The sequence below is a fragment of the Struthio camelus genome, chromosome W (assembly GCF_040807025.1).
Source record: "Struthio camelus isolate bStrCam1 chromosome W, bStrCam1.hap1, whole genome shotgun sequence".
NCBI lineage: Eukaryota > Metazoa > Chordata > Aves > Struthioniformes > Struthionidae > Struthio > Struthio camelus.
This window is the reverse complement of record NC_090981.1, coordinates 4,923,722-4,950,751: the sequence shown is the minus strand read 5'-3', so window position 1 is coordinate 4,950,751 and position 27,030 is coordinate 4,923,722. Positions and strand designations below refer to the sequence as shown.

Genomic DNA, 27,030 nt, shown 5'->3' with positions numbered 1-27,030 from the left:
TGTCAGGATGAGGTGGATGTTCTGGATTGCCTATAGGGTGAAAGGGGAAAGTGGTTTTTGTGTGGGGAGAAATCTGAAGCATAATGACTCACCTATTGTTAGACATTGCATAACTTACCTCCTTGCTTTTCTCCCTGCAGTTAGTTCCCATGCTCTTTTTCAGAAAGCATAATTCAGCTTTAGCCCAGTGTGTAATTATTTGCAGAGCTCCCTTTGCAGTTCCCTCCTCTCGTCAGCATTAAATGCCTTACTGCTAATAGCTGGTTACTGCATGGGATTGGATCTGTATCTTACCAGAAACAAGTAGTGAACCAGATGGAGCCTGTAGCAGGCCAAGCAAGACCTGGGTTTTTAATTGCCTAACTTGTACTTTTTTAGCATGAGGGCTCCTGGGGAGCTTGGCAAGCACGTGTTGAGATATGCTGAAAAGGCATTTCAGACTAATTGTGAACAACCCCAAGAAGATGCCATTTTCTACAAACTGGGACTAGTACTATTCTACAGTGAAATTACTCTCCCTGCCTGTGATAGCTGACATAAAGAAATTAAGCAATTTGCAAAGGAACTGATAAAAAAAACCGAGGTGGCTGTTTATTACTTATTTTAAGGGGGGGGGTGGGGAGTTTGCTATTGTTAATCTGGCCAAATTGTCCTTGCCGAAATTAACTGAGACGTAGCAGCAGCTACGATTGCAGTCGGGTACACGTGAAATGCCGAAAGAGGCGGAGAGTACCCCCCAGGCCGTGCGGGGACAGCGCTCGTTTCTGCGCCTGTGGCGCTCCTCGTCTTCTCGCGATACTCCCTGCGCGGGGCGGCAGGCGTTGCGGCGCGCCTGCTCGTTGGCGCGCGGGGGGCGGTGCCGAGCGCGCGCCTGGCCGCCTCCTGCGACTTCCCGCCGGAAGTGAGCGAGAGTGGGAGCGTGTGTCGGTGGCAGTTGTTGTGGGGATGTTGGCTGCGTGGGCTGTGTCCCGCAAAGCGCTGCCGCCGCGGCCCCCCGGCGAGAGAGACCCGCCGGCCAAAGCGAGGTGCAGGGGGCCGCGACGGAGCCACGAGGAGGAGCGCGAGCAGCTGCCGTGGCGGGGAGAGCACGGAGGCGGTGAGCGAGAGGCGGCCTCGCTAAGCGACGAGTGGCAATGGCGGCGGCAGCCGCAGGAACCGAGGGCGACGGCCACGGCAGCCCGGGCTGAGGAAGAGGCGGAGGAGGAACGGCTAGAGCGGGAGCATTTCCGGAGGATCATCAATGTTTTCCGATACTATAGGTAACCGAGCCCCGTCGCCTCACCTACGCGGCCCTGCGCCGCCCTGGCCCCTCCCGCTTCAGATGTGCCCTTGTCTTAGCGGCCTCGCTCCTCTGGGGTGAGGAGGTCGCTGTCCACGTGGGCGCCTTCACAGCGCCCCCGCGCCTGCCTCCCCCGATCCCGTCTGTGTGTGTCTGTCTCGTCGGCCTGTTCTCCGCGGGGAGCGCTGTGCCAGGGGTGTGTTGTCTTTAGCTGGGGAAAGAAGCTCGAGTCGCAAAAGGATTTTTGCTCCCCTTTCGTTTCTGGATACGCACAAAGTCGGCCTCGGTCTGTTTGGTAGCTAGGAAGCCAAAAAGAAAAAAAAAATTCAAAACCTCAAAATACCAAACACCTGAAACGAGGGGTTAGAAGGATTTTGGTTTTTTTAAAGATAAAAGTGGTTAAATAGACACTATGTGTAAAGTATCGAAATACAATAGTAGTTTGTACTGGCAAAGAAATGCAAATGATGTTTCACTTAATCTTGGATTGTTGGGGAAATTTTTGAAAGACTGGTTAATTTGCAGAAGAAATAAGGCTTTTTGATAGCACCGATGGATGCCATTTTGTTACAATTTTAGTTGTCTAGACGTTTGTTGAGTGAGAAAAGTGCTTGATGGCCTTTTAAGAACGAGATAAGTGAGAGAGAAAAAAAACCTGATTTGCTACTTGAATTCATAGAATGAAAGAGAAAAGTGCTTCAAATTTCATATAGGCATGGCTGAAAGAAGTCCAGTCCTTGATAGTATTTTGGTAAAATGTCTTCTATTACATTAGGTTCATGAAGCAGACTTGGGATGCAGTTTCACTATGTATTTTTATACTTCAGTTGACAAATTGTATCATCTGAACCATTGTTATGCACTGATCTCTTTTTGGCAATGTAAGACAAGCATATCCATAACATTTAAATAACAGTGAGGTTCATGGAGGAGTGGGTGATATTTAGAGCCTTGCTCCTGTTTAGTGTTTTTGTATCATGGGGTTTTGGGTTGGGGGAGGGAGTTGTTTGAGCAGGAGGTTCAACTATATGACGTCCTAATGTCCCTTCCAAACTGAATTCTGTAATTCAATTTGGTTGTACCAAAGTCTTTATGTTGGATATAAGTATTTATTTAACTAAAGTTGTCTGTTACGGCTATGTCAGTGATGTAATTGTATCCTCTGTCCTTAAACCCTTTGAAACTGTTATCTTTGTCAACCTCATGCTCAACAATGAAGTGCTTGAAAGCAGTCTAGAATCAGTTTTAGTAATTGAGCTAAAATTGAGCTTTAGAGCTAATTGATTTGTGTTTAGTATAGAGAGTTAGTTTATTTTTCTTACTGTTCCTTCTCTGATTTTTGTTCTTAAATGTCTTTTAAAACCAGTGTAGATATTACAATAAACAGGCTCTTCTCAGTGGCACTTTCATAACGTTGGAGAACATTTAACTAGTCAAATTTGTAGGTTGAGGTTGCGATCAAAATTACAGCAATTGCACCTTACTACCTCTGGTTGCTAGTTCTCACCACCATGTTGCAGTATGCTGATATGAGTTTGAGAAACTGCAGTATGACTTGACCTGATAAAATATTTGCAGTTGCCAAAAAGAGCAGTATTCATATCATCTACTTCCTTGTCCTGGTTTCATAGCCTCTCACTCTCTAGCCCCTTCAACCCTGTGCTCGGCCAACTTGACTTGCTAAACTAGCAAAAATTGAATAGCTTTCTGCTGGGTTAACAAGTCAAACCAGGTTTGTGGCAGGCCTGGTGAGTGCCAAAACTGTCACAAAGTAGAGGGCAGAACTGTACTGGGAGAGGAAAAGGAAGAGCAGAAGAAACAAGACATTTCTCTTTGGCAGTAGCTTCACACCTTTTCTGTGGAACTGTTATTTTGGGGAAAGGAAAGAGTTATTTTTAGCCTGGATCAGTTATGCAAGCAGATTGACAGCCCTATTCCCACTCCACATCCCACTATTGCTGTAGCCAAAGGTTACCACAGCATTCAGCTGTTTCATTCAATTTAAGTTGAATTTGTGAAACAACATGGCTATTTTTTATGGGTTTGTGTGTCGGTTGGTTATTTAATTGAATCCATTTTGTAGATCCATGTATTAGAGGTAGTGATCACCTGTGCTGGAAATGCGTGGCTGGTGATGGAACTGTATGAGGTAAAAACAGTATTTAAATTATAACATATTGTTAAAAGAGTAATAATGTGGAACTAGAGCTTAAAACAATCATTTTGCCTATAAAATTCTTGAGAACTTTTGTTTCCTAGTAGGAAATTATGAAGTCTGACCACTTTTTGAGTTTAAAGAAATGGATAGTTGTAATTGGAGTAGCTTTGAGTGAATTCTTTGTATTTATTTATTATATGTAATGTTGCTAAGTATCTAAAGACCTTAATTTTTTTACTTTCTAGAACTAATATGCATGAACGGGTGAACAGAACAGAGAGGCAGTTTAAATCTCTCCCAGCTAACCAACAGAGTCTTCTCCCTCAATTCCTTCCTCACCTTGACAAGATTCGGAAGTGCATTGATCATAATCAACAGATACTACAGACCATTGTGAATGACTGCGTTCATATGTTTGAAAATAAAGAATATGGAGAAGATGTATGTTAAAACTGGACTACTTCATACTCCAAAATTAAATTCTATATGCTTTGGGATTTTCTGCATGCTTTGAGATTTTCTGCGTTTGTTTTTTTCCACACCTTTTGTCCTCCAGCATTCTTACCTTTTGTCCTTCTTACCTTTTCTCCTTTATGAATTCCTGTTTGCTTGCATTTTCTCACTCTCATTTTCACATCTTGCAGAGATAATTAATAAAACAAGGTGTTGTTAGTCCTTTTAGTTACTCTTATGAAAACTAATAGAGAATCTATGGCAAATGTCAGTAATCATTTTTAATAAAACAGTGTTTTTTACTCTGGAGTTCTAGCTCTACCTTGGTTATGCTTTAATCTTATTTTTTTCAATTGGCTATATAGGCCATAATTGATATTGCCTGCTTTATTATAGCTTATTGTATGTTATGGCGTCCTAAATCAATTACAGTTTTAGGTTGGCCAAGAATTCTGAACGTTATCATATATAAAATTTAGTGTGTTTTTTTGCACTATTTTTCCTGCTTTTCAGTGTGGCATTTCTATCACATAAAATTGCACTCAAACTTGAAAGACTTGCAGTGATGGAAATTGAAGTCTGTTTTTGGTATCTGCAGGCTACGTACAGTTCTGGGCAGCTCCAGTGTGAGCTTCTCTAGGCTGCCTCAGTAGTGACATAGAAGGACCTCCCTCTCAGGGTGGGAGGTTCAGTCTCTGTACTAGCTCAGCCCTGGTCCTTTCCCAAACAAGGACTACCAGTTGTGCTTAGTTATGCCATAATACATGCTGATTTTGTGATGTGAACCCTGGCCTATTGGCGGCTGAACTGAGACCACCAAACTCGATTCATTTAGGATTCTAGGCAGGATTTGAGCCTTGATCCCAGAGGTGAGAGGCAAGTGCTTTATCAACTAGAACTACCAACAGCCCTAATAGCATGACTTTTTGTCTGTTTCTACTTTATTTTTTTTATTTTTCAAAACTAAAGATACTTGATATATATTTTCACTAACTTTTTTTTTTTCTCACTTTAATCAGGGAAGAGGGAAGATTACACCAGCTTCAACGTTTGACATGGATAAATTAAAATCCACTTTGAAACAATTTGTAAGAGACTGGAGTGAAGAGGGGAAACCTGAGAGAGATTCCTGCTACCAGCCCATCATTAGTGAAATTGTAAAGAACTTTCCAAAAGAGAGATGGTAAAATTAAGTCTTAAAACACTGTTTATGTGGGCGTGCGTTGTTGCACAAATGTAACAGAGTTTTTTAGGAAGTAAGAAAAAGCTTGGATTTAATAATTCAGCAATTGCTGTGAATGTTGTGGAATTTATTGTTTAATTAAGAAAGTTTGTTTTTAATAGAAAGTATTGGATAAGAGCAGAATCATAAACTTCACATGTAATAAGCCAGGAATAAATATTTGTTTTCTGTGGCTTGATATAATGGGATCCCTGATAACTCCACAACCTTCTGAATACTATCACATTAAAAGTTAACCCAGTGGTGCTCAGTGAGGTAAAGTTTGCAGGTTAGCAGATACTCAGAGTGCTTGTGCTGCAGATTAGGGAAAGGCGGTTATGACAGCAAATGTGAGTCGTCTTCTCTCCTTTCTCTTTACACCAAGAAGGGCAATACTCGTTTTCCCCATTATAGTTTTATTGCACTTATAGCTTATCCTAGCCTTGGTTTCAGACAGATGTTACAATGCAAATCTTAAAAAAACTTTTTGATGTATGTGCATAATTTTATAACTGCACTGCCTGGTTAAGAAACCCTACCAAAATAGTGATCAGTGCAGGGTTTTATATGTAACTTCAAGTAGAAGTATACTGGTAGAATCTGAGGAACATTTGTATGTTGAAGAATTCTTACAGCAATAATTTCTATCGTTAGTGATGCTGCCATTTAGTCAGCCCAGTTATCATAAAGTATCTTGCAGTTTGAACTTGATAAAGGAAAAATTATTCATTACTGTATTTATTTTAATATCACTTGTGAACTTTCCTCTCTCAACATCTCAGAGTTTAGGTTTGATATAGCTGGAAGCTACTTTGAGTTTCTTTCTCAGTGATTACTAATAACGCACTTGTACTAATTTGCAAATAACTTCTACTAGCTATCTCTTAATTTTCGTGAATGAGGACTACTACATGGCAGAACATGGTGTGGATTCTGATACAGTCAAATAGCAAGTTCAGGTAGATTGCTGGATTTCCTTTTTGCTTTGAGTTAACTTATCTCAAGGTGGAACACTACTGCACCACTTAAGAAATTTTATTTGAAAATGAGCTTTCTACAGGACACTGAAAAATATAACTTGAATGCCCTTTCCTTGTTGGATACAAGGCATTCAAGAATCTCCAGTTGTATAAAAAAAACTACAGTCAGTTTAGTTTTTACACATTTAAGGGATACTATTTCTTTAGAACTCTCCCTAGGAGTTATCATCCTAGGGGAAAAAATACAAGAAATAAAGCTTTTTGCCTTTGTAAGTGTTACAGTTTATATGTAAACACTTTTGGTAGGAGCCTCTTGGAAGACATGATATTGATCAAACTTAATCTTTGTCTCTAAAACTGGCTTTGAATTTTGACTTCATGGAAATCCTCCTTTAGTTCTTAGTTTGTAGATGGGTGATACCAATGTGTTGCATATCTGATACAAGACTTTCTGTCTGAAGGCCAAACAAGTTGGATAAAGCCTGGAGAAAACTTAAGTTTTGTTCTTCAAGTGTGGTGTTAAATGTAATTTTTCCTAGCTTATTATAAATATATAGAACAAAATTGTAAGCCTTTTTACATATAAATCCTGACTGAGAGCAGCAGCTTGTGAATTCACACACATTTAAAACTGGAAGTAGTAGAGCAATGTGTCATACAAAATGTTTCTTACAACATTTTTATTTTTATATTCACCAAGTCCTTAATTTGTAAGATACGATGTATTTCTTGAGCCTAGCAAAGGTCAAATCACTGTTCCAAATGCAAAATTTCAACTTCTGTAACTTAAAAAGTGTAACAGTAAATGATGTAACTGTAAAGATGTACTACAGACAGCTGTAGCTGCTCATAGCTTAACAAAGGTGTGAAAGGGAACCCAAAAGGTGATGTGGCAGAAGGAATTATTTTTTGGAGAGTTACTGCTTTTACTTCTACCTTGCTGATTCTTTATAGGAAGAAGTAGTGCTGTCTTATTTTTTTCTACAGTTCATCTAGGAGAAGATCACATTTCTTTTCAGATAGAGACCTTGTTTGTATCCAACTTTTTGTAATGTCACTGAATTACAATAATGTATTTTACCCTGGCTAAAGCTGAAGACCACCTTAGCTGCAGAGGGTTGCAAGATAGTAATATTAAAAAAACCTACCCATTTTTAGCAAGCTATTTGAACCAAGAAACAGAAGCAAGAATCAGGTTTATTCTCCAAGCATCTTCACTTCATTTTCCTAAGGCAGCAATACTGTGTGAATTGACTTATTCACACTTTAACTGTTCTTGAATTCTTAATAGGTTTTCAGTGCTAATAGTGCCCTAGATGAGATAAAAATGAATTATATATTACAAGTTACCTGATGTGTCTCTAGTGCAGATCTATAGGAGGGGTCATAGGTATGGAATTAATCTGTTAAATCTTAAAAATAATAGTTCACTTTTTTGTATGCTGGCTTTTAAAGTTTTTGGTTACAGAAGAGGTAACTTTTCTAAAGTCTTAGATGTATGACTGAAGTTGGAAAGTTTTGACTTGTACCTTTATCATCAGTAAACTTTAAAAACTTCAGATTGGTTTTAGGAAGTAACATTGGTAACAAGTTGGGTGAATTTCTAGTTGATAGCTTTGTGCTACTTTTACTAGGAATTTTGTTGTTTGTTTTCGTCAGACACAACAAACATGACACTGCTTCTATCCCTGTTGTGATGGTTCTGAAATACCAGTTGCTTTTTTTTTCTTTTTCCGTCTTTATAGAAATCTCAGAATATCTCTGTTTACATCAGACATCTCTACTATGAGTTTAAGTTTCTGTCCAGTGAAATGTTTGCATTTTAAAAGGGTGTATTGCATGCATATCTATTTAAAAGTTTAATATTCAAGCTTGTTATGGAGCTGTGGTAGCACTTATGTAAGACCTTTTTTCTGTTTATATATTGTTAGTTATTGTCTCCAGCTCACACTGTATGCCAGGGTCCAGAGGCTTGCCTACTTTCGTGTAGGCAAGAAGCTCCTCTTTTCAGGAGGCAAGAAGCACAGTAGTTCAAAAGTACTTGTTCTCTTTGTTTATGTATCATGAGACTTACTGTCTGTGTCATCTCAACCCTGTGGAAGGAGACAACTTGTCTGGCAGGGAAGGCTGTCACTAATCTGGTTCCTTTTTTAAAGTTTTGGTGGGGATCAGTTGCTTCATTTTGAAGGGATGGACAGGGCCTAGTTTGACCATTATTAAGTTATTTTGGCTGTTGTGTATACAGTGGGTGCAAAGTCTGTTTCCTTCAGAGAGGACTGGCTGTGGGTGGTCATGTAGGAAGGTAGCCTGTGTATGGAACCTCAAAGTGCACCTTTGCATTTCTTTAGAGTTCTCTTCAGTAGTGTGAAGTGCTGAAGTTTCCTGCAGTGATGAAATTCTTAGAGGAAAAAGTGTATTGTTGGCATTTGGTAATGAAAACAGGTTTGCCTAGATGTATTCTGCATTAAAAGTGACAGAGGAATAAATATTCTAAATTTAAATCTGTCACTGCAAGTCAACCTATATATTTTTAATGGCTTCATCAGAACTGTGCAGTTTCTAATTAACACCATTTCTATTGCTTCCATGCATTGGAGTCAAAAAAGGAATATAGAAGGTTTGTGGAATAGTATATGGGCATGGTATTTCAATCAATTTAAGTATTGAAAAAGATGATCTGCTATTAGAAGTTTTAAGTCACAATTTGAAACTATCCAAGTATGTTTGTGGCTGTTATAGCTCCATGCACGCTGGTATTGTATTGTTGCTATTTTCTGCAATATCAGCCTACATCAGTTCTGTAGGTATGCAAAGAATAGGAAAGAAAGCGTTAAATGCTCTATAAGCTTGCAGTTCTGGGATGTAGAACAAGCAACAGTGGAAAGCAGCTGTAAATTAGAAGTCTTGTGAATAGGTGCTAATGTTATCTTGTGTTTCAGTCCAGTTTCTTGGCAAGACTGTCATTCAAAAATAAAAAAAAAAAACACAAAAGCTGTTTCTACCTCCTGTTTCTCTTCAGAAATATATTTTTGTTTTCTTTCTGTTAGTAGGATCACCAAAGCAGTTGAAACAAAGTTACATGAGATAAAGGTCTTTCTGAAGAAGCAATGGATTTTCTGTATTATTCAGTTTGGCATTTCTGGAATTGTCCACCTTCTTGACCAAGCCTTCTGAATTTCTTTGGTCTGAATGAGCGTGACCACTGTTTTCTGTGGGAGAAAATAGTGAAACACAGATACATTTTATTTCTTGATTGAACATGGCTATTTAAGCATATTTATGGAGAAACAAAAAAAATGAAAATCTAGCTGAGTGTATTGAGGAGCATTGCTTTACAGTGAATATTTCTTTCTAAACTAGATAATTTTTTTGTTCTAATTAATTCCTCTTCTTCCTTCTCTTCCTTAATTTTCTTTTACTTCTATTACCCTTTCTATTTATCTGAAAGGACATAAAGATCAAATTTTTCATCCAAAAGGAACCAAAGAGATGTTAAACCTTTAACTTAGCTAATATCATTCCATGACCAAAAATCAGTAACTTTAGGTATTTTCTTCAAGCTTTTTCTTTGTTCGTTGCCTTGGCCTATGGAACCCTCTATCATTAGAAATTTAAATCTAACCCCAGTACAGCAATTGACTATATTTTCAGTATTGCCCAAAAGAAGTGATGGGTACTTAGTTTCCTTTTTATTTGAAAAATTTATCTCACTCATTTTAAGGCTGAGTTTGGCTATACTTTTTGCATGTGCTGAGTCACATTTATAGTGACTTTAAAGCTTCTGTTTCATAGAATTTTTTTTTAACTTGATATAAAATGTGTTTGTCCTCCTAGAGTTTATTTCCTCCAAAACACTGAATTTATCAGCAAGTGATGTCTTCAGTGTTGTTCCAGTCCATTGAAGGCTTTGCAGGTCCTGAAATGGAAGTATATAAACCTAAACTACGCAGTTTGCAGAAGAATTGCTCTTCAACTGATTGCACTTTTTAGTTGTCTTCGTTACTTTATTTAAAAAGCAGTTATATTTTAAAGCATGTTACTGAAAATAGGATAATAGTAAAATAATTAAAATTACCATACTGAAAATTGGGTCTGTTCACTATCTAAATTTATGAATGTTACAGAGATAAGACATCAGGAAAGGATACGTCGACAAGTTCCACAGTGTGTCCACCGGTGGTCTATGTACGGAGAGTATTTTTCTGATGTATACTGTTTCATGGCAATATAAGAACCTCTTGAAGTAGTTGCCTTTGCTTTTTAAAAAAAAAAAAAAAAAGCAGTGCTGGAAGAGATGCATTACCACTTATATAATGTTTAATTTTTGAATTTACATGCTTCTAGTAACAACAACAAATGCAGTGTGGTACCTCTCTTCTGAGAGGTTTGTATCAGTAAATAATGTTGAATTGCAATGTTTAGTTTATGAAAATGAAGTTTATCTATGATCACACACCATTATATTTTTATTTTGACTGAAGCACCTACAGATTTTTCTCTTAAAACTCAGTGGGCATAAAATATGAAGTTTATATTTATTGTGTATAACTTTTCCTTGAAAAATTGATAGCATGTTAAAGTCTTCAGTAATGGCATTAAGCTTTTAAAAATTGAAAATATATCAAAAGTGAAAAATGTGATACAATAATGGCATGACAAATTTTAGTAGCATTTCTGATGATATTCATCCACTGTCTCTTTAAAAGGCAGCAGCATGTACATAATTTATCCCAAACAATGCATTAGCCCTCTTCCCTATACCTATGATGTTAATAGGCCAATATTTCTCCCCTTATGCCCCGCAGATGTTCATATTCAAAATATGTGATGTACTGGGGTTAAGCATAATGCCCATTTATGTTCCTAACCAGTACCAGAGCGCTTCTGATCTGTGGCTTAGAAATGCTTCTGCTGCTTGCTAGTTTAAGGATAATTTCATTGAAGATAACCTTTGGTTGTTATTAGGGGCTGATGGAGTTTCTTTAATTGTCTCTGCTTCTGCTACTATTATGTATCTACCATAGGAAAATGGGTTTTTCTAGCCTCCTAAATTGACTCATGACTGTTTAGCCATTAAAAAGCAATTTTTATGCAATTTAAAGTTTTTAGCGATTCTGATTCCCGACTCTTCTTTCAGCTGATTTTAACATGTAGTTTGATGTTACAGCTAAGTTCATGTACCTACCTGCTTGTTGCACAGCGAGTTTGCTAGATACCTAATTTCTCTGATTTTAGATGACAGAAATGGTCTTGTACCATTTTGGAAGGCAAGTGTCCGTGTTAGTGGATTCAGAGATTTGAATATATTTTTGTGTTCTATTAGCAGTGCTCTAGATGCTGAAATGAAGTTGATGGCCAGTGCAAGTCCCTGGCAACTGATGTAAAGAGGATAGACAGGAATTAAATCGCTAACAAATTTCCGGACAGACTTCAATCCTGTAATAAAGTTGCAGAGGAAAGTGCAATTAAAATAAACTTTTTCCACATTTTTTGTGAATAAAAAGATATAAGCCAATTGCAAACAACTTAAAATCAGCTCGCTTGTATGAAGCTTTATCTTGTGTCAGTATGAACAAGGGTGCAGATTTAGAACACTGGTTATACCTATATAGCTCCTTGTCAGTAGGTTATTCATATAAGAGTATCTTTTCTGATCAGCACGTGACATCTTAGAATTGGTGTACGGTTTTTAAAGCCACTGTTATTGTAAAATGTAAGTGTCCACATAGGGTTGCAAAAATCTGCATAGAACTAGTTGAAATATTTCATAAATAAAGATAAATTGTAAAGAAATAAATAGATGAGGTGGAACTATGGTTGCAGTAATGGTGAATAGTTACACCACTGCTAATAAACAGCTGCATGATTGAGGTTCTTTTAATTTCTCCCAGCAAGTGATTTGGACCCCCCTCCTCTCGGGTTCCTATTTTCAAAATTTATATTAGGCAAATAGTTTTCCCTTGAATTCATCTCTTTCCTTTTTTTTCAGTGGGACTTTTTGGCTGGCTCATTATTCTTTCTTCTGGCCTTCCTTGTAGAAGAGAGGTAAAGAAAAGTAAATTCTTGTTTCACAGAAGTGCTTTTAAATAATAATAAAGTGCTGTTTTCCTACTTCCTGTTAATCAAAGAATAAAGAATCTGAAATTATAATTCGAAAGGAATCCAAATTAGGAATGAAAAAACTTTGGTTTTCAATTTGGGAAGCTTCACCAATTAAGTGGTTAAGCCACAAACCAAAAGACACTCTTAAATCACTTTGTTAGTTTGTGTGGCCTTTAGAAAAGAATACAAAACTATATATAGGTTGCCAGTACTTTCTCTCTCCTGTGTTTGGTTAATGATCTTTAGAAATACTGCTTTTCAGAAGTTTTGCGTGCACACTCTTGCTCCTTTTTTTTTTTTTTTTTTTTTTTAAATGCAGATTGTGACTTCCTTCGTTTAGTTGCATGTATGTATTAAATTCATTCACGGATGTTTTGCCTTTGAAGGTGTACTGGGAAAGGGAGGGAGGACTGAATGTTCACCCTTGCTTTTTTGATATATGAAATTAGAAAGTTCTGTCCAGGACTGAAAACTGGAAAATTATTGGAGAATATTAAAATACGTAAGTGCTTACATTCTTCATATGCATGTGACTTTGGGTGGTTCCATTTGACTGCATGTGCAAGACCAGATTCTTATGAATAGCCTTGTCCTTTGAGTCAGCATCTGTGCCGCGTTCACCCTTTTGCTTCCCACGGCAAGGAGTATAGAGGTCTAAATGGCAATAAACATTTAGTTGAGATTAAAATCCTGTACTGTATCTTGCAAACTTATGTGTTATCCTCTTAAAATCTTTTGTTATTTGGCATAATTCCTTTTTAGATGATACATATTTTCAGTTTGGTGTGGAGGTGTTTTCCTTTTGAGAGCGAAGATTCCCATTTGTGTTTGTCCTGTATGTGAATGGGTCTCTTCTCTTGTATGCATCATGAAATGAAAAGCCCTACACTGCCAGGTTTAATTGTATTGTGATGCAACCATACTGGTTAGTTAGAATATGTATATATTACCTTTTCTACCTGGAAGAGTAGAATGTTTTAAGATTCTTAATTCTTCTGTTTATTAATTGCTGGACTTGGAAGCTGGGAGAGGTTAATTCACAGCTTTTTGCTGCTCAAACGTGGGGCATCTCCCACCAGAGCAAGTCTTCCGAGAAATTCCTAGTATCTGACATGCTCTGTACAGCTAATTCTGCAGCAAGTTGTCCAACCACTTATCACAATAAGTCAAGATCCTGGATATAAGCAAGTTATAGCAAGCGTTTCTCATTGGCAATTTTAGCATTGCCATAAAAGAGAGAAACATTGGTTTGTGAAGTAGATTGTGTCCCATGGAAAAGGAATGGAGATTTCCTCAATCTTTGAGAGTTTAGCAGCAAATCATGCCTGAAGCATTAGTATCAGTCAAGACTGACAAATATAAAAATATATTCCAAATATAAAGCCTGTTGTGATGTCAGTATGTGATATTAGACACAGGTTGTTTTGGTACTGAACAGCTTCATTGAGGACAAAGATGCACTGAGAATCTTGACACAAGGCTAATTAATGTGTGTAATATTTTCATAAATGGAGAGCCTTTGGCTTCTCCACTGTCAGAATTGTCTTTGTTCGAATGACTTTGGAGGGTCACTTGCAAAGGTTTCCTTGTTGGTAAAAATAGAAGCAGTGCCTCAGATCATCTCCATCACTTGAAGAGGTCAGAAGCGCTTATAAGAAGTCTCTAGCAGAGCTTTTAACCCTTTGCTACCACTGTGTATCTGGGATGATAAAATGGAATTTAAATAGAGAGCATGGTCAAGAATTTTTGTAGAGAATAGGTAGAATTTAAAGCTCCCATATTATTGACTCCTCACAGTATGTCATGCCTGTGATGTTAAATGCCCTATTTTACAGAAACAGAAGGAAGGTATAGTAAGGTAAACATAGCCCCAGAAGAGTTCAGTTAGACTGTTCCATCTTTCCTGCGTGAAGAGGCTATCAGACCTCTACAGGTGAGCCAAAGATAAGTTGGTCTAAATCTCTCAGTAACTGAACACTGCTGGACATCTTCCTGTAGTCTTCAACTTGATGTCTAGTTATGAGAAGTGAAGGGCAGAGAGCTGCACTGTACTTTGCTTTAGGAAATCCAATGTTGTTTATGTGCTTGAGTGGAATCAAAACCCATAGTTGCTGAAAAGTTGACTCTCTAATTTTTTGTAGTCTGAATTGTTCATTATCAGCTCATAGAAATTTCACCTGCTTTGTGTTTCTGATGTAAGAAATAAACAAATATTTTGACAAGTATAAAGCGATGTAAGCAAGAACTGCATTTCTGATTTCTAGAATATTTACTGATTATCAGTGGGTATCACAGAAGAATAAATGGTGATATGTGCTCATGTTCGTTCTTTCTGCAAATCACTTCAGCTTTTAAAGTTATTAGAAAAAATATTTTGTTAATGATGCACTATAAGGATTGCATAGGTGTAAGTACTTTTATTCTGTGCACATATTCTTTTGATGAGTCATTTTTCTGTATGTGTTTGGTTTTTTTGACTATACAATTAATTGATCAAAACTGGCTCAGTTTGCCTTTAAAAATACAGGAAGTACATTATAACATCTAATTATATGGGGGAAAATGTTTGACTGGACCTCTTTACATTTTGTTAAGAGGTATCAGATAAAGACTTAACTATTATTTTTGTTTTGTTGCAGGGATTTCTCCAAAGTTAATATCCTGGTACCTGGTGCTGGGCTAGGTAGATTGGCGTGGGAAATAGCTATGCTCGGTTATGCTTGCCAAGGAAATGAATGGAGCCTCTTTATGCTCTTTTCTTCTAACTTTGTACTCAACAGGTATATAGCTTATGTTTTACTTGCTGGTTGACACCTACAGGGAGGCAAAATTATTAATGAGAAAAACTTGAATGAATATAAATCTATTCTTGAGTTTTAAGTCCTAATACAGGTAACCACTTCATAGAACTTTTTTTTTTAATATAAGTGGAATAATTGGAGGAGGGGAGTGTTATGAGTCTTATGGGTAAGTTATTAAGTTTATAGTAGCAAGCATGCCTTTTCAGTTATGAGACTTAAGATTGTCTGGACTCTGCCACACATTTCCTGCATAATCTTGAATAAATTATATTTTTATTTCAAATCTATTTCTATAAAATGCACACCTACCTCACAGGTGTCAAAGATGGGTTAATTAATATATGCATGATACTTGATGATGATGATTACTAACAGAGGAAACCAATTCATGAAAATGTTACATTCCGAATTAAAATTTAAGACACTGTTTCTATGTAGAAAGCAGCCAACCAAACATGCTACACTGCTTCCTAAGCAAGTCTTGTCACTGAATAACAGCTAAAATTATAAAATTAATAGTTCTGCAATTGCACTCAGGTACTAAATTTGAATGCAAGACAGTAATGTAAGTTTCACTGTATAGGTTTAATTTAGAGTGATGTTTTTGTGTTCGGCATTGTCACTTGTGCTGGAAATTATTGCTAAATGAATTTGTTAGAGAAGGAAGAAGGCAGTAAAATGCAGTTGTTCTTGTAAGAATGGGAGTGGGAAGACTTAGTGGACAAGTATCAAAGATATTTCTTCTTTTTCCTGCCCCTTCCTGCCCTCTTCTTTTAAACCAAGTTCAAAGAAACAGATTTTGCGAGTTCCCTGATTTTTCAATCTGAAATTATAAGCCCTTTGTAAAAACACCTAAAATACTGGCCTATATACTCTATATTTTCATGGTGCTTTGGAGCCCTGTTTATGGCCTGTTTCCCTCATGCTAGGCATGGGAACCAGAAGATGATACAAAATCTATTATTACTTAAAATTCTAATACAGAACAAGGGGACAACATTGTTTCTCGTGACTGCTGAATGTCTGAATATGACAGCAGTGGTCACTGTAATGAAAACAGATATTTGGTAGAGATTTATTTGCTCCTTTTCCTTACATCATTCATAAATGACTGTCATTGGTGGTGAAATTGCATATTACAGTTGAGCTAATCTAATGCCTTGCAGCTACAGATAGGAGGAGATCATGTGCTTCTCATTCCTAACTGTACAGCCTTGTTGGCTGGTATGCTCTTTGGAACTTTTAAATTGATTCAGAGCAGTATAAAAGTATTCACTTCCCCTGTTTGGTAGCACTGATTAGCTGTCACATTGATTCAAACCAGAAAGTATAACTTCACCCTTAATTACTTATGATAATATGTTTTTGTCTTAAATGCGGAATCTTTAGGCCATATGTGGAATTCACCTGAAAATCTTTGAGTCTAGAACTTACTCTAATATTCATAAATCTTAGCATCTAACATTCATGTGATGTTTCCTATTAGTATAAAATATATTTAGCAAAGAGATGTATATGTGTTAGATTTGCTAACAGTATTTAATTTTAGACAGTCAAATTGCATGTTGCTCACCTGTTGTAACCTTCATCTTTCCTGGGCAAGTTATCAATTACAAGTTGTGGTATTAGGAGGAAGAGAACACTGCTAACTTGACTCTGAATTTCAGTCAGTTCAGTTGAGGTGCAGACATAACTGTAGGCTTGGATGTCTATTAAGGAGGTTGTAGGGACTTTTGGGGACTTTTCACTTCGGGCCTAAATGGCTGTTCCCAGTTAGCTGTCTGAAATGGGCATGTTTGCCTTCCTGAACAAGGGAGTTGAAAGAAACAACAATGATCAATATGAGTTGAAGATATCAGTTAAGCAACTGTGTGGTAAGAAAAGAGGATTTTGCAAATAAGTCTTTAGCTACAGTTCCTTTCCTCTTTCCCTCTTAATTTATCCAGAAAGAGGATAGAGTTGGTGCCTAGGTCTTTCCATGTTGGAACAAGGAAAATAACTTTGAATGAAATGCTAGTTTATTTTAGTGATTTCAGTGATACTTTAAAAAAAAAAAAAAAGTTAAACTATAAAGCTGAATAAAATTTTCAAAAAATGATTTCATATTTAATCAGCATGGTATAGTTCCTAATTAGTTTTTGTTTTCAGCTGATAATGGCATGAGTATTTTGTTAGTGTACGCTTGCAGTTTTGATCTGCCTTCTTTCTATGACCTTAATTTTTTTTTAGGGAGATAGAAAATACTGTCTTGAATACCAAGCCCACTAATAAAGTGGGCCCTCTGGATTTGATACAGTGACTTAAATCTGTATACAAAGTGATATCTGCTGGTTTTAACACATGTGAAAGAACTTTCTTAAATTGAGAATCTACTTTGCTGTGGATAAAATTTCAAAGCATGGTATGTAGTGAACACAAGTGCATCAGGGCGTAACTATGGTCACTGAAAAATTGAAAGGAATCAACTCAGCTTTGAAAACTATATTGGTTAAAGTGCATTATTCCATTGAGGAAGCTTCAATTCCAAAACAAAGTGGCTCTGGAGAGTTAAGCTATAACGGCTCAAAAGCTGCTGCAATCCTTAAATAGGAGATTCAGCTTTTTCTTTTACGGTAAGGTTTTTGCATTGCTGGTGTATTTTTATTGTGTTTAGAAGAGTCCTGGATATAATGACAGATGGCAGAGGTGAGCACTGGTGATGTGCAGATGTACTTCATTTTTCACGTGCTTTGGAAGAGCAAGAACTGTAAAAAAAAAAAAAAAAAAAAAAAAAAAAAAAAATCATAAGCAGTCTTTCTGCCTCTGGGAAGCATACCAAAATTTTCAAGTGGTCTAGAGCCACAGGACATGCATTACATCCCTATGACATCTGATAGGAGGGAAAACATCAGGGTGATATCTATGTGGCGGAGACATGGGCTCTTACATGGTCTCATTTTTCCACTGTGCAACAGGATTGATCTAGTGTGCAGCTAGTTGCTGACTTGCTTTGTTTTGCAGCTGGAGGTTCAGAGCAGGCTCAGTAGCCTCAGCACAACAGCCCTTCAGTAGAAGCAGTAGTCCCACTTATGAATATTTGAGGAAATTGAGTTGAAGTAGTATAAAAACACTTTGCACCTAAACGAGTAGGAGTGGTTTAAAGTGCTTTGGAGTATGTCGCACTGACGGTTGGCTAATCTCTACTTTCCTGAAGGAATGCCATTGTAGATAAATCTTGACACCTTGAGAAGATTGCTTAGTTGTACTTTTTGCATATTGATTAATGCCTTCGGATGAAAACAATTAAGCATTTTATCTTGAAATCAATGTTCACAAGATTTGACCTAACAGTCTCTTCCAGAATTAGCTTTTCAGACTGCGTTGCACAGTAAATGGTACTGCCTCGTTAGAAGTGAAGTGCCTCATACTCTTAGTTAAAGATGTTAGATATTTTTAACCTAAACTATATCATGCATCTTTTGTTGGAAGAATGGTAATTGTAAAGGACTGTGGTATTTAGTTTTGAGGTATAAATGAGGGAAGGTGGAAAGAGAAGCTTTTCAAACTTGAATATGGAGCAAGGTCATTCTTCTATAGTAAATGGGGAATTGTGCTGGAACTGTCTAGAAGTCTACATGTAAATAATTTGTGCTCAAAAATGAGAAGAAAAATAAGTACTGGAAGGTACGTGTTCACTGATAGGCTCAGAAAAGATTTCCTTTGCAATCTGCTCAGGTCTCTTAGTTTCTTTGCCTTGCTTGTCTGAAAACTTCATTGTTTTACAGAAGTGTTCTAAGGATAATACGAATTGACTGTGAACACATGGAGAACGCTGAAATGGTTAACACAAACATTTGATAGACCCTTTATTATTATTATTTTTTGTTATTTTATGAAGTCAGCCCAAGTAGAAATGTCTTGCTTGAAGGAAATTATGCCCATGTTATCAGGATTTGTTCCCTGTTTATTTTCTTTATGACTGTTGAGATTGTATATGTCTGATATTTATATGTCCATTATATATGGAGACAATTGATGAGCTCAGTATACTGCTGTTCATACACAGTTGATTGTTTTTACTGAGAAAACTAAAAATATAAACATGACATCAAGGTCAAAATTTTTATTTCAAAGATTTTTGCCTTAGATGTTTTTTATCCACAAGCCAAAACAGTGCATTTTATGTAAACTGGTAAATTGCTTACAGTTTAAAAGGTGTTTGTTGATACGTATTTTATAGAACAAATGTCCTCTGTTATCCCTGAATATTTAGTTATGCATGTATATCATGGCTTTGGTTAGTGGGCTTGACTGCAGAATTTGGTGATGCATGGGGGGAGAAAGCTTTTTCCTTTTCTTAAGTTACAAATTAAGTTTGCAGGACTGAGGAAAACTTTTTTATTTACTCTTATTTACTTTAAATACCATTTCATCACTTTTTAGAGTTCACTTAGTTTGTCATGCCAATCCACAGATTTTAAGACATGTTTACTTTGCATAATTGCAACACTTCAGATCTTAATAACTTAAGAGACATCTAGTGCAAAACTTCTACACCTTTACAAAAAGATTTTGAAAGTTAAATACATTCTTTAATTTAGCATCTGAAAAATGCTTTTGTTTTGCTGTGCTTCAAAACCCCTATGATTATGGTTCAGAAAAGGCAGAAGAACCTAGAATAAGTACAATATTTCCAAGAAAATTCACGACAAGCATGAAACTATTGTTGCTCCTTTTTTTTTCTTTTTAATTAAAAAAAAAAAAAAAGACAATCCAGAAAGGCTTATTAGCTTTACTGAATTTACTGAATCACAAATTTTGTCCATCTCACAGAAAGAATCTTGTAAGCTTTCTTTCTTTTCAGTGAAAAGTAAGTTGGGGAAAGTGGTGAAAAGGAGGAAAAGAAAATTTTAAAATGGAAAAAAAAGGGCAGTTATTGAGTAGTGATAGTTTTATATGTTAGAGTGTGAAGTTGTTTAGTTTTGTTTGATCAGTTCATAAATTGATGGGTCATGAACTAGATAAAAATGCTTTAGAAAGCTTCTAGCTGTAGCATTAACTTTATCGACAAAATCATGGATGTTGGTGAAAGTCTTTTTGTGCATTGTTTCATAATCAAGATATCTACATTTTTAGATAATACATGAATAGCTAAGTGAAACTGAGTTGTTCCAACTTCCATATTTTGCAGATGCTCTGAAGTTAACTCATGTAAACTTTATCCCTGGATTCATCAGTTTAGCAATAACAGAAGATCTGCTGATCAGATACGACCAATTTATTTCCCTGATGTTGACCCTCACAGTCTTCCCTCTGGTGCAAACTTCTCTATGACAGCAGGGGATTTTCAAGAAATTTACTCTGAGTGCAGTGAGTAAATGCAAATATTTAGTCTTTCCACGTATCTTCAGTGCATTAGCTATAAGATAAGAAGAAATGATCACAAATAGAGTGGAACTAAGTACTTTTTTTGCTTAACGATCACAGGCTTAGTTCCACTCTATTTGTGATCATTTCGAACTGTAGCAAGATTTTTTTTTAACTTTTAAAAAAAAAAAAAGCTTTCTTTTCTTTTTAGTTATAAAATAATACATTATTGCAGTAGTCTCTTTCAAAATAAATACAACAGGAAAATTAGGAAAAGGTTTACTTGATTAAGAAAAGTGATGTTAAACAGGTGAACAGTGTGGAATGGAGAGTCCATTCTCTTCTTTAGTGCAAGAAATATAAAGATGAGTATTTTCTGTTGTAAAAACATACCCAACTGTTTCAGTAGTAGTAAATTACAAATGAAACAAATACATGCTTATTGAATGCCAGTAGCAGGTAATTCGGGGGCACGTTATGGGGATGGTAATTATTAAAGATTGAGACATTCCAGTCAGTACAAATACGCTTATTTTCCCTGGTGATACCAGATTAGTCATGCGGTCTTCATTGCAGCTATTAAGTAATCTTTAATGACTAACCTAATGTTGAATTAATCTGCAGAAGATTACCTCCTTTAGCGCTTACTCTACCAATTACATATTTAGGCTTTTGATCAAAGGATAGCACTTACCCTTAACACTTCTGATCCTAATAGAGCAAATACTAAGAAACATGGAGTATGCCTATTTCGGGGGGGGGGGGGGGGAGGGGGAGGGGGTCATTCTCCCCCCCCCCCCCCCACACACACAGTATTGAATCGAACAGAAAACTACAAGTTCTGTTTTCTGCTTCCACCTCTCTGTCCTTATTGGACCCATAGTTATTTTCACCAGAATTAAACTGCTTTCTTAAATTGCTTTCGTTCAGCCTTTTCTTTGTGCAGCTAAATTTCTAGATGTTTTGTTGGAGGATGCCTTCCTTATAATTGCTCAATTTTCTACAGGTTAATCTGTCTTGTATTAGGCTATCTGATGCTGGTGATAAATTTAGATTTTTTTAAGTTTAGAGAACTTAGACTTTTGCAATTTTAAAGATGCATGTTTAGACAAAAAATGGGGAGATTCATACTTTAGAAGAAAGTCCTTGAAAGATCTTGCTTGTTAAATACACTAGTAAAAAACATCTGGAGAAACATCCAGATACTGGATAAAATGCTTTGAAGTTATATAATTTTAAAAATATGCTTTAATGTACAGACCTGTGTTGTTCTAGGTTTTAATGTAACTGGAGAGGCCCAAAGTCACTGGGTATTTTTGCATTTATATTTTTAACAGTTCTGGTAGTGAAGCTCATAAAAACAGATGAGTATTAGCACATTTGGGCCTATATGTATATATATGCACACCCCACAAAATCAAACTTACTGCCCATCATTTACATAAAACACAACTAGTTTCTGGTAAACATGAAAAGTGTTCAATTTTCCTTATTAGTTGAAGGAAAGCCTAAGTGTAACAACAAATATTGGTGTTAAATTTTTACAGGGGGAGAAACATTGAAACTGATCTCTGTATAATATGTTCTTTTTGTGCAGATACATGGGACTGCATAGCAACCTGCTTTTTCATAGATACAGCACATAACGTTATTGATTATATTGATACAATATGGAAAATACTAAAGCCTGGAGGAATATGGATAAATGTAGGCAAGTGTGACCAACCCGTCTTCCCCCTACCCCCAAGTTCTGTTTCCTCACATAACAGGCCCCTAGTACCTGAAAAGAGTTATAGGAGTGAAAGTGTCTGTGCTGAAAACTCTATAGAGCTGCTTTTTAAAAAAAAATTATGGCTTGCAAATCATCTCAGGATTGTTCAATATGTCCAAATGGTTATTTTTGTTAAGTTACTGTCAAGTCAATGTCACGTGATTTTTATATATGGAATCAAAGCTGCCCAGTGCCATGTTTTGAAATCATGCATCGCAAATTTGTTACTTAAGTTTGACAAATGTAGCGTCCTGTATTTTTTTTGCTGGCTTTCTAAGGAAATAAAACTTGTTCTGTCTGTAAATACATCCTTTCTATTATCTTTATCTGTCATCTATTTGGTACTACGCTTGTAAGCGGGAGTTGATTTCAAGGATAAAATTTATGGATGCTTTGGCTCAAAGGAAGAGAGACTTAAAATTTCTGCCATGGTGAGGGAAAGGCAGGAAAAAAAACCCTCAGACATCAAACATTTTGTATAGTAGTTGGTCAGTCACTACACCTGTCCTGGCCAGTCGCAAAATGTGAACATAGCTCTTGTAGAGCCCACAGCATGTCCTGCCTCCGATTCGGTAGAGGCAGCTATGATTCTACAATAATGAAAGGGAAGAAAATTTAAGAGACAGAAGACACGATTTGGTAGGAAATGAGACTTCGTTGTTCAATATCAGTTGAACCAATTTGTTTTAATTTTACATTGATTCTGAAATCCATTATAAAAAGCATATTTGAGTGATAGAAATATGTATTTTTTGTCTGTATTTGAATGTAGTGGGCCTGAATATTAGCATTCTTAGCACTTTCAGTATGTACTTCTGATTCTAAACAAGTGTTTTGGGTGGGTTTTTTTTGTTTTTTGACATCCCTTTCCATTCTTTCCTTATACTCTAGGTCCTCTCCTTTACCACTTTGAAAACTTGGCAAATGAACTTTCTATAGAATTAAGCTATGAGGATATAAAAAATGTTATACTGCAGTATGGATTCCATATCGAGGTAAGAAGAATGTGCAGTATTGGTATAGAATGGGCAAATTCCTTCATACAAACCTAAATGTACTTTAGCTTAATGGCACAGAGCAATAATGTTTAGAAGAGTTAAATACTTATAATTGTACAAATTTTTACTTTTCTCATTTAAAAAAAGGTGAGTAAAAAAGCATTGAAATCTGTTGGTATTAGGTATATAGCAATTTCTCTCTGACTGAGAGAAACTTCTACAGTGTCTGTAGAAGTCTTCAAAACACTTTCTCTGCTTTTTATTTTCAGGTAGAGAAAGAATCTGTATTATCAACATACACTGTGAATGAACTCTCCATGATGAAATACTACTATGAATGTGTGTTGTTTGTCGTGAGAAAACCAGAATAAAGTGGTTTGAATAGGTTAATCAAAAAAATGTTGGCTCGACTGCTGAAATTGAAAACAAAACTGACTGGGTGATGTCTGGACACAACCTCAAATCAGTGGTGCCTTCTTATTCCTAATTAGGATTTAGATAGTGTCTATTTTCTTAATATCTCTATTGCTATCCAGACACATACTATGCCATGCATATTTGTACTACACTAATGAAAAAGGAGGGGGAAATGTTCATATATGCTGTCTTTGTGCTTTGGAATGCATTAAAAAAACAAACAAACAAAAATATATGAGTATAAAATGTAATGTTTGCCCTAACCATGCTCATTTTCCACATATACTGCCTCAATTTTCATAAATTTATATTTTTTTCTTTTCTATTTTTGTGATGTTAGGAATGCATAGAGGTACTTATTGTACTAGCTGTGTCACAGTTTAAGGGAGTATTTCTAAATAAATTATGAAGTCTGAAATGATTGAAAAGCAGTAAAATATTTCTTGAAAAATATAATAACCATCAGAACTGTTACAGCATTTTCTATGGAACTGGAAATAGGAACAAACTAGACTATTGTACAAATGCTAATCTTCAAATCTGACTGTTAAAAATGTAATTAAAACACAAAATCTGTAGGCAACTTGAAATACTATGTGAAAGCAGAATACGAAGTGAAGAACATGTCAGAGGAGCAGTAAACTAACCTCAGTTCAGGATTAACACCAATTGTGATTAATCTGTTGGTATTGAAACTGAAATATTGGATGCTTTGCAGACTTAAAATATATTGGGTTTGAGTCACCTGCCTATCGCTTAAGTCAAAGATGTGGAAGCAAAAAATATATATATTTTTAAGATAATTAAACAACAGAAAGTCCTGTTATACTTTGAGCTCTTCTTTTTTTTTTTTTAGTAGCATAGCTGAATTATCCATGCTATGAACAGGTGGTGGGAGAAAGGAAATCCTTTTTTCTCCTCCCCTCCCCCCCCCCATGCAAAAAGTTACATGTAAACAAGATGTACTGTAACCAAAACACCTCTTTGTCTGAGTTGGCATGTGCAGGCCAGTTGGTAGATAATTTGGTTGTAACTTCAAGGCAGTTTACCCATGTTACTGTAAAATCTACCTCTTGCTTCCTTATCCTATTTTTTTTCCTGGCAAATAAGGTTTAGGTGGATATTTAATCTACAAAACCTGGCATTATACAAGAGAGATCGAGGCTTCTGTCACTTAGAAGTTACATACATAAGAAAACATTAGTTAATAATTACTGTGCTGAGAGGAGGTGTCATATTAGCCATTTGGTTTTTGTTTATATTAATATGATGGTTAACTTAAGTACCACTTTCATCCTTTTTCAAACAACCTCACTTGTTCTCAGTTATTTATAGTCCCTTTTTCATGGTGATGGCTTAATCGCATCTTTTTAATAGGGGCTATATCCATTATAAGCTTTTGGGTTTTTTTCCTGTTAAGGTAGGAAAATCGTGCCGCTCCTCACCCCCCCTTTTTTTTTTTTTTTAATTGAAAGTTTGCATGGAGGGGAAAAAACACAACTTTACCTTTGTTATAGTCTCAACACTGTATAAGAGAGAGTGCCTGTGGATGTTTCAGTACTGTGCTGTTTTCTGCTCAGAATCCTTATCAGGGATAAAGGCTTCTGGACCACAGACGTTCTCATTAGAGCTTTACTTAAAATAGTCATCTTTGAACTGTCTCCTCTTCCTAAAGATGCACCACCAAGATTTAGCTCCATAAATGAACAGTCAAAGTTTTACCCTACTCCAAGAAAGACCTATTTAAAGCTGAAACACTGCCATTATAATAAATAGATATAAAAATAAGCCCTTGTAAACCTCAAAAGTCTTCTGTTGCTTTGATTTCCATATTGTACTACTTCAATTTTTTTCTATGAACTTTGTGATTCTTTGCCTTCATTCTGATTTTTTTCTTAGATAAAAAGTGATTAGCATTTTATTCAATTTTCAAGCTCCTTGAAATAAGACAAGGTTAGGTAAATGTTGATTATGCAGTTGCTGAGTAGTTACATCTGTAATGTTGCCCAATGTCTGCCTCTTTTAAGCAGCCTGTAGTTGCTCTTGAAATGTGGGTGCTATTGTTTTTTTCAAATAAACCATTGAACTTTTTTCATTGGCTGAATCTCAGTATCTTTTGTTCTCTTGGTTTTATTCTTCACTACCCCACATTGTTGAAAGTGCCTTTTTTTTTTTGCTTTGCTTTTGGAAAATATGTTCTTATTGACTTATGTCAGGTATATAGTGATGTGCTTCTATTTTCAATTTAGAAAATACACTTCAAATTTTCCCTGATGCTTTCCTTTTGTAATGGTTGCGTTAAAAGTTGAAAGCAGAATAATCTTGTGAATGAGTTGTATGACTTTAGTGTTTTACCTGTAGTCTTATTTTATGAGTTCTTAAAATTCATCATTTGTATTTTTATGGACAGAGATAAATGTGTATTATTCAGTGTGATTGCATTCTTCTCTTCCTCAATTGTAAAAATGCAAAAAAAAAAAATGCACAACTTGTTTATCAGCTGAAGCCAAGACAACTTAGGTCACTATTAAACTGTATGTGGTATTGAGTGTAAAATATAAAATGCTGTATAATCTGCAGTGTAATACTTCTTCATATGGAGCAAGTTTGACAAATGTAAAGTTGATCCTGTATTTTTATTTATATATAGTACATTCTAAAATCAGTTATGAAGATAGGAGTTGAAAGTTTCATGTCTCGGTGTGAATTTTCTTCTATTTTTAATGTGTCTAATGGACTTGATTTTTCATGGATATTAAAGTTTGCAGTATGACTTCCGAGCCTCATCGTTGATTTTTATCACTTAAGGGTTTTTTTGTGTTTTTTTTTTTTAATTCTTGTTTCCTTAACTCTTTAGCAAGCAAATTTTGCTGAAGTATTCTCTATGTGCTTTTTTTCAACTTGCTCTGTAATTGACTGTTGCGTTGAAAGTGACTGATTACCATCAGCAATTACCTTAAGTGTTTGGTTGAATAAACGGATTAAGTGTCTCGTGGAACCATCAGCGTGGGGGTGTGTTTGTTTGTTTTTTAAATACCAGAAGTTGCTCAAAGTGAGGCGTTTCCAACTTTGAGGAAAATGGGGAAGGCTGCAGCTGCCAAGAGGGGGTAGTAGGGGTGTGCTGTGCTCAGCAGCCCCCTTAAAGAGAGGTGTCCGTCAGGGAGGGAGGTGGGGGACCCCGTGGCAGCGTCTCCGCCACCTAGCGCCCGCGTTTCCCATGAGGCGCAGCGTGGTCGTGCAGACTCCAGGGCGAGGGCTGGGGCCGCTCGGCCCTGCGGTGGCTTCCCCAGCAACGCGCAGCTGCGCCTTCTCCCCGCGAGCCGGAGCCTGCTCTTTAGGCCGCCGCGTTCCCGCCGCTTGCAGGTGGCGCTAGCGGCAGCGGCGGCCTCGCTGAGCCCAGGGGCGGGTGGGGCGCCGCGCCCAGTCCAGCCCGTGCCCTGCTCTGCCCCGCCCGGAAGCGCCACGCATGCGCCGTCCCCGCGGCGCCGCTGGGCCTGTGCCTC

The 27,030-nt window shown here is 36.7% G+C and overlaps 1 protein-coding gene across 4 annotated transcripts; it reads left to right on the top strand.

The window, feature by feature from the left end:
- The first annotated feature begins 852 nt into the window (after positions 1-852).
- LOC104147628 (carnosine N-methyltransferase) lies at positions 853-26,535 on the top strand. 4 transcript variants are annotated; one of them, XR_011137567.1, is made up of 8 exons: positions 853-1,259; positions 3,683-3,878; positions 4,910-5,073; positions 14,834-14,974; positions 20,166-20,344; positions 21,939-22,048; positions 23,004-23,107; positions 23,380-26,523. XR_011137567.1 is itself a non-coding variant. In XM_009680394.2 (8 exons), the coding sequence occupies exons 1-8, from the start codon at positions 946-948 to the stop codon at positions 23,479-23,481; spliced, it is 1,314 nt and encodes a 437-aa protein (XP_009678689.2). In that variant the 5' UTR covers positions 853-945; the 3' UTR covers positions 23,482-26,535. The 4 variants fall into 4 exon arrangements, 3 of the variants coding, with proteins under 3 accessions (XP_009678689.2, XP_068782281.1, XP_068782280.1); XM_009680394.2 differs by having other exon boundaries at positions 21,939-22,052; positions 23,380-26,535; XM_068926180.1 differs by lacking the exon at positions 21,939-22,048 and having other exon boundaries at positions 23,380-26,530.
- The last annotated feature ends 495 nt before the right edge of the window (positions 26,536-27,030 follow it).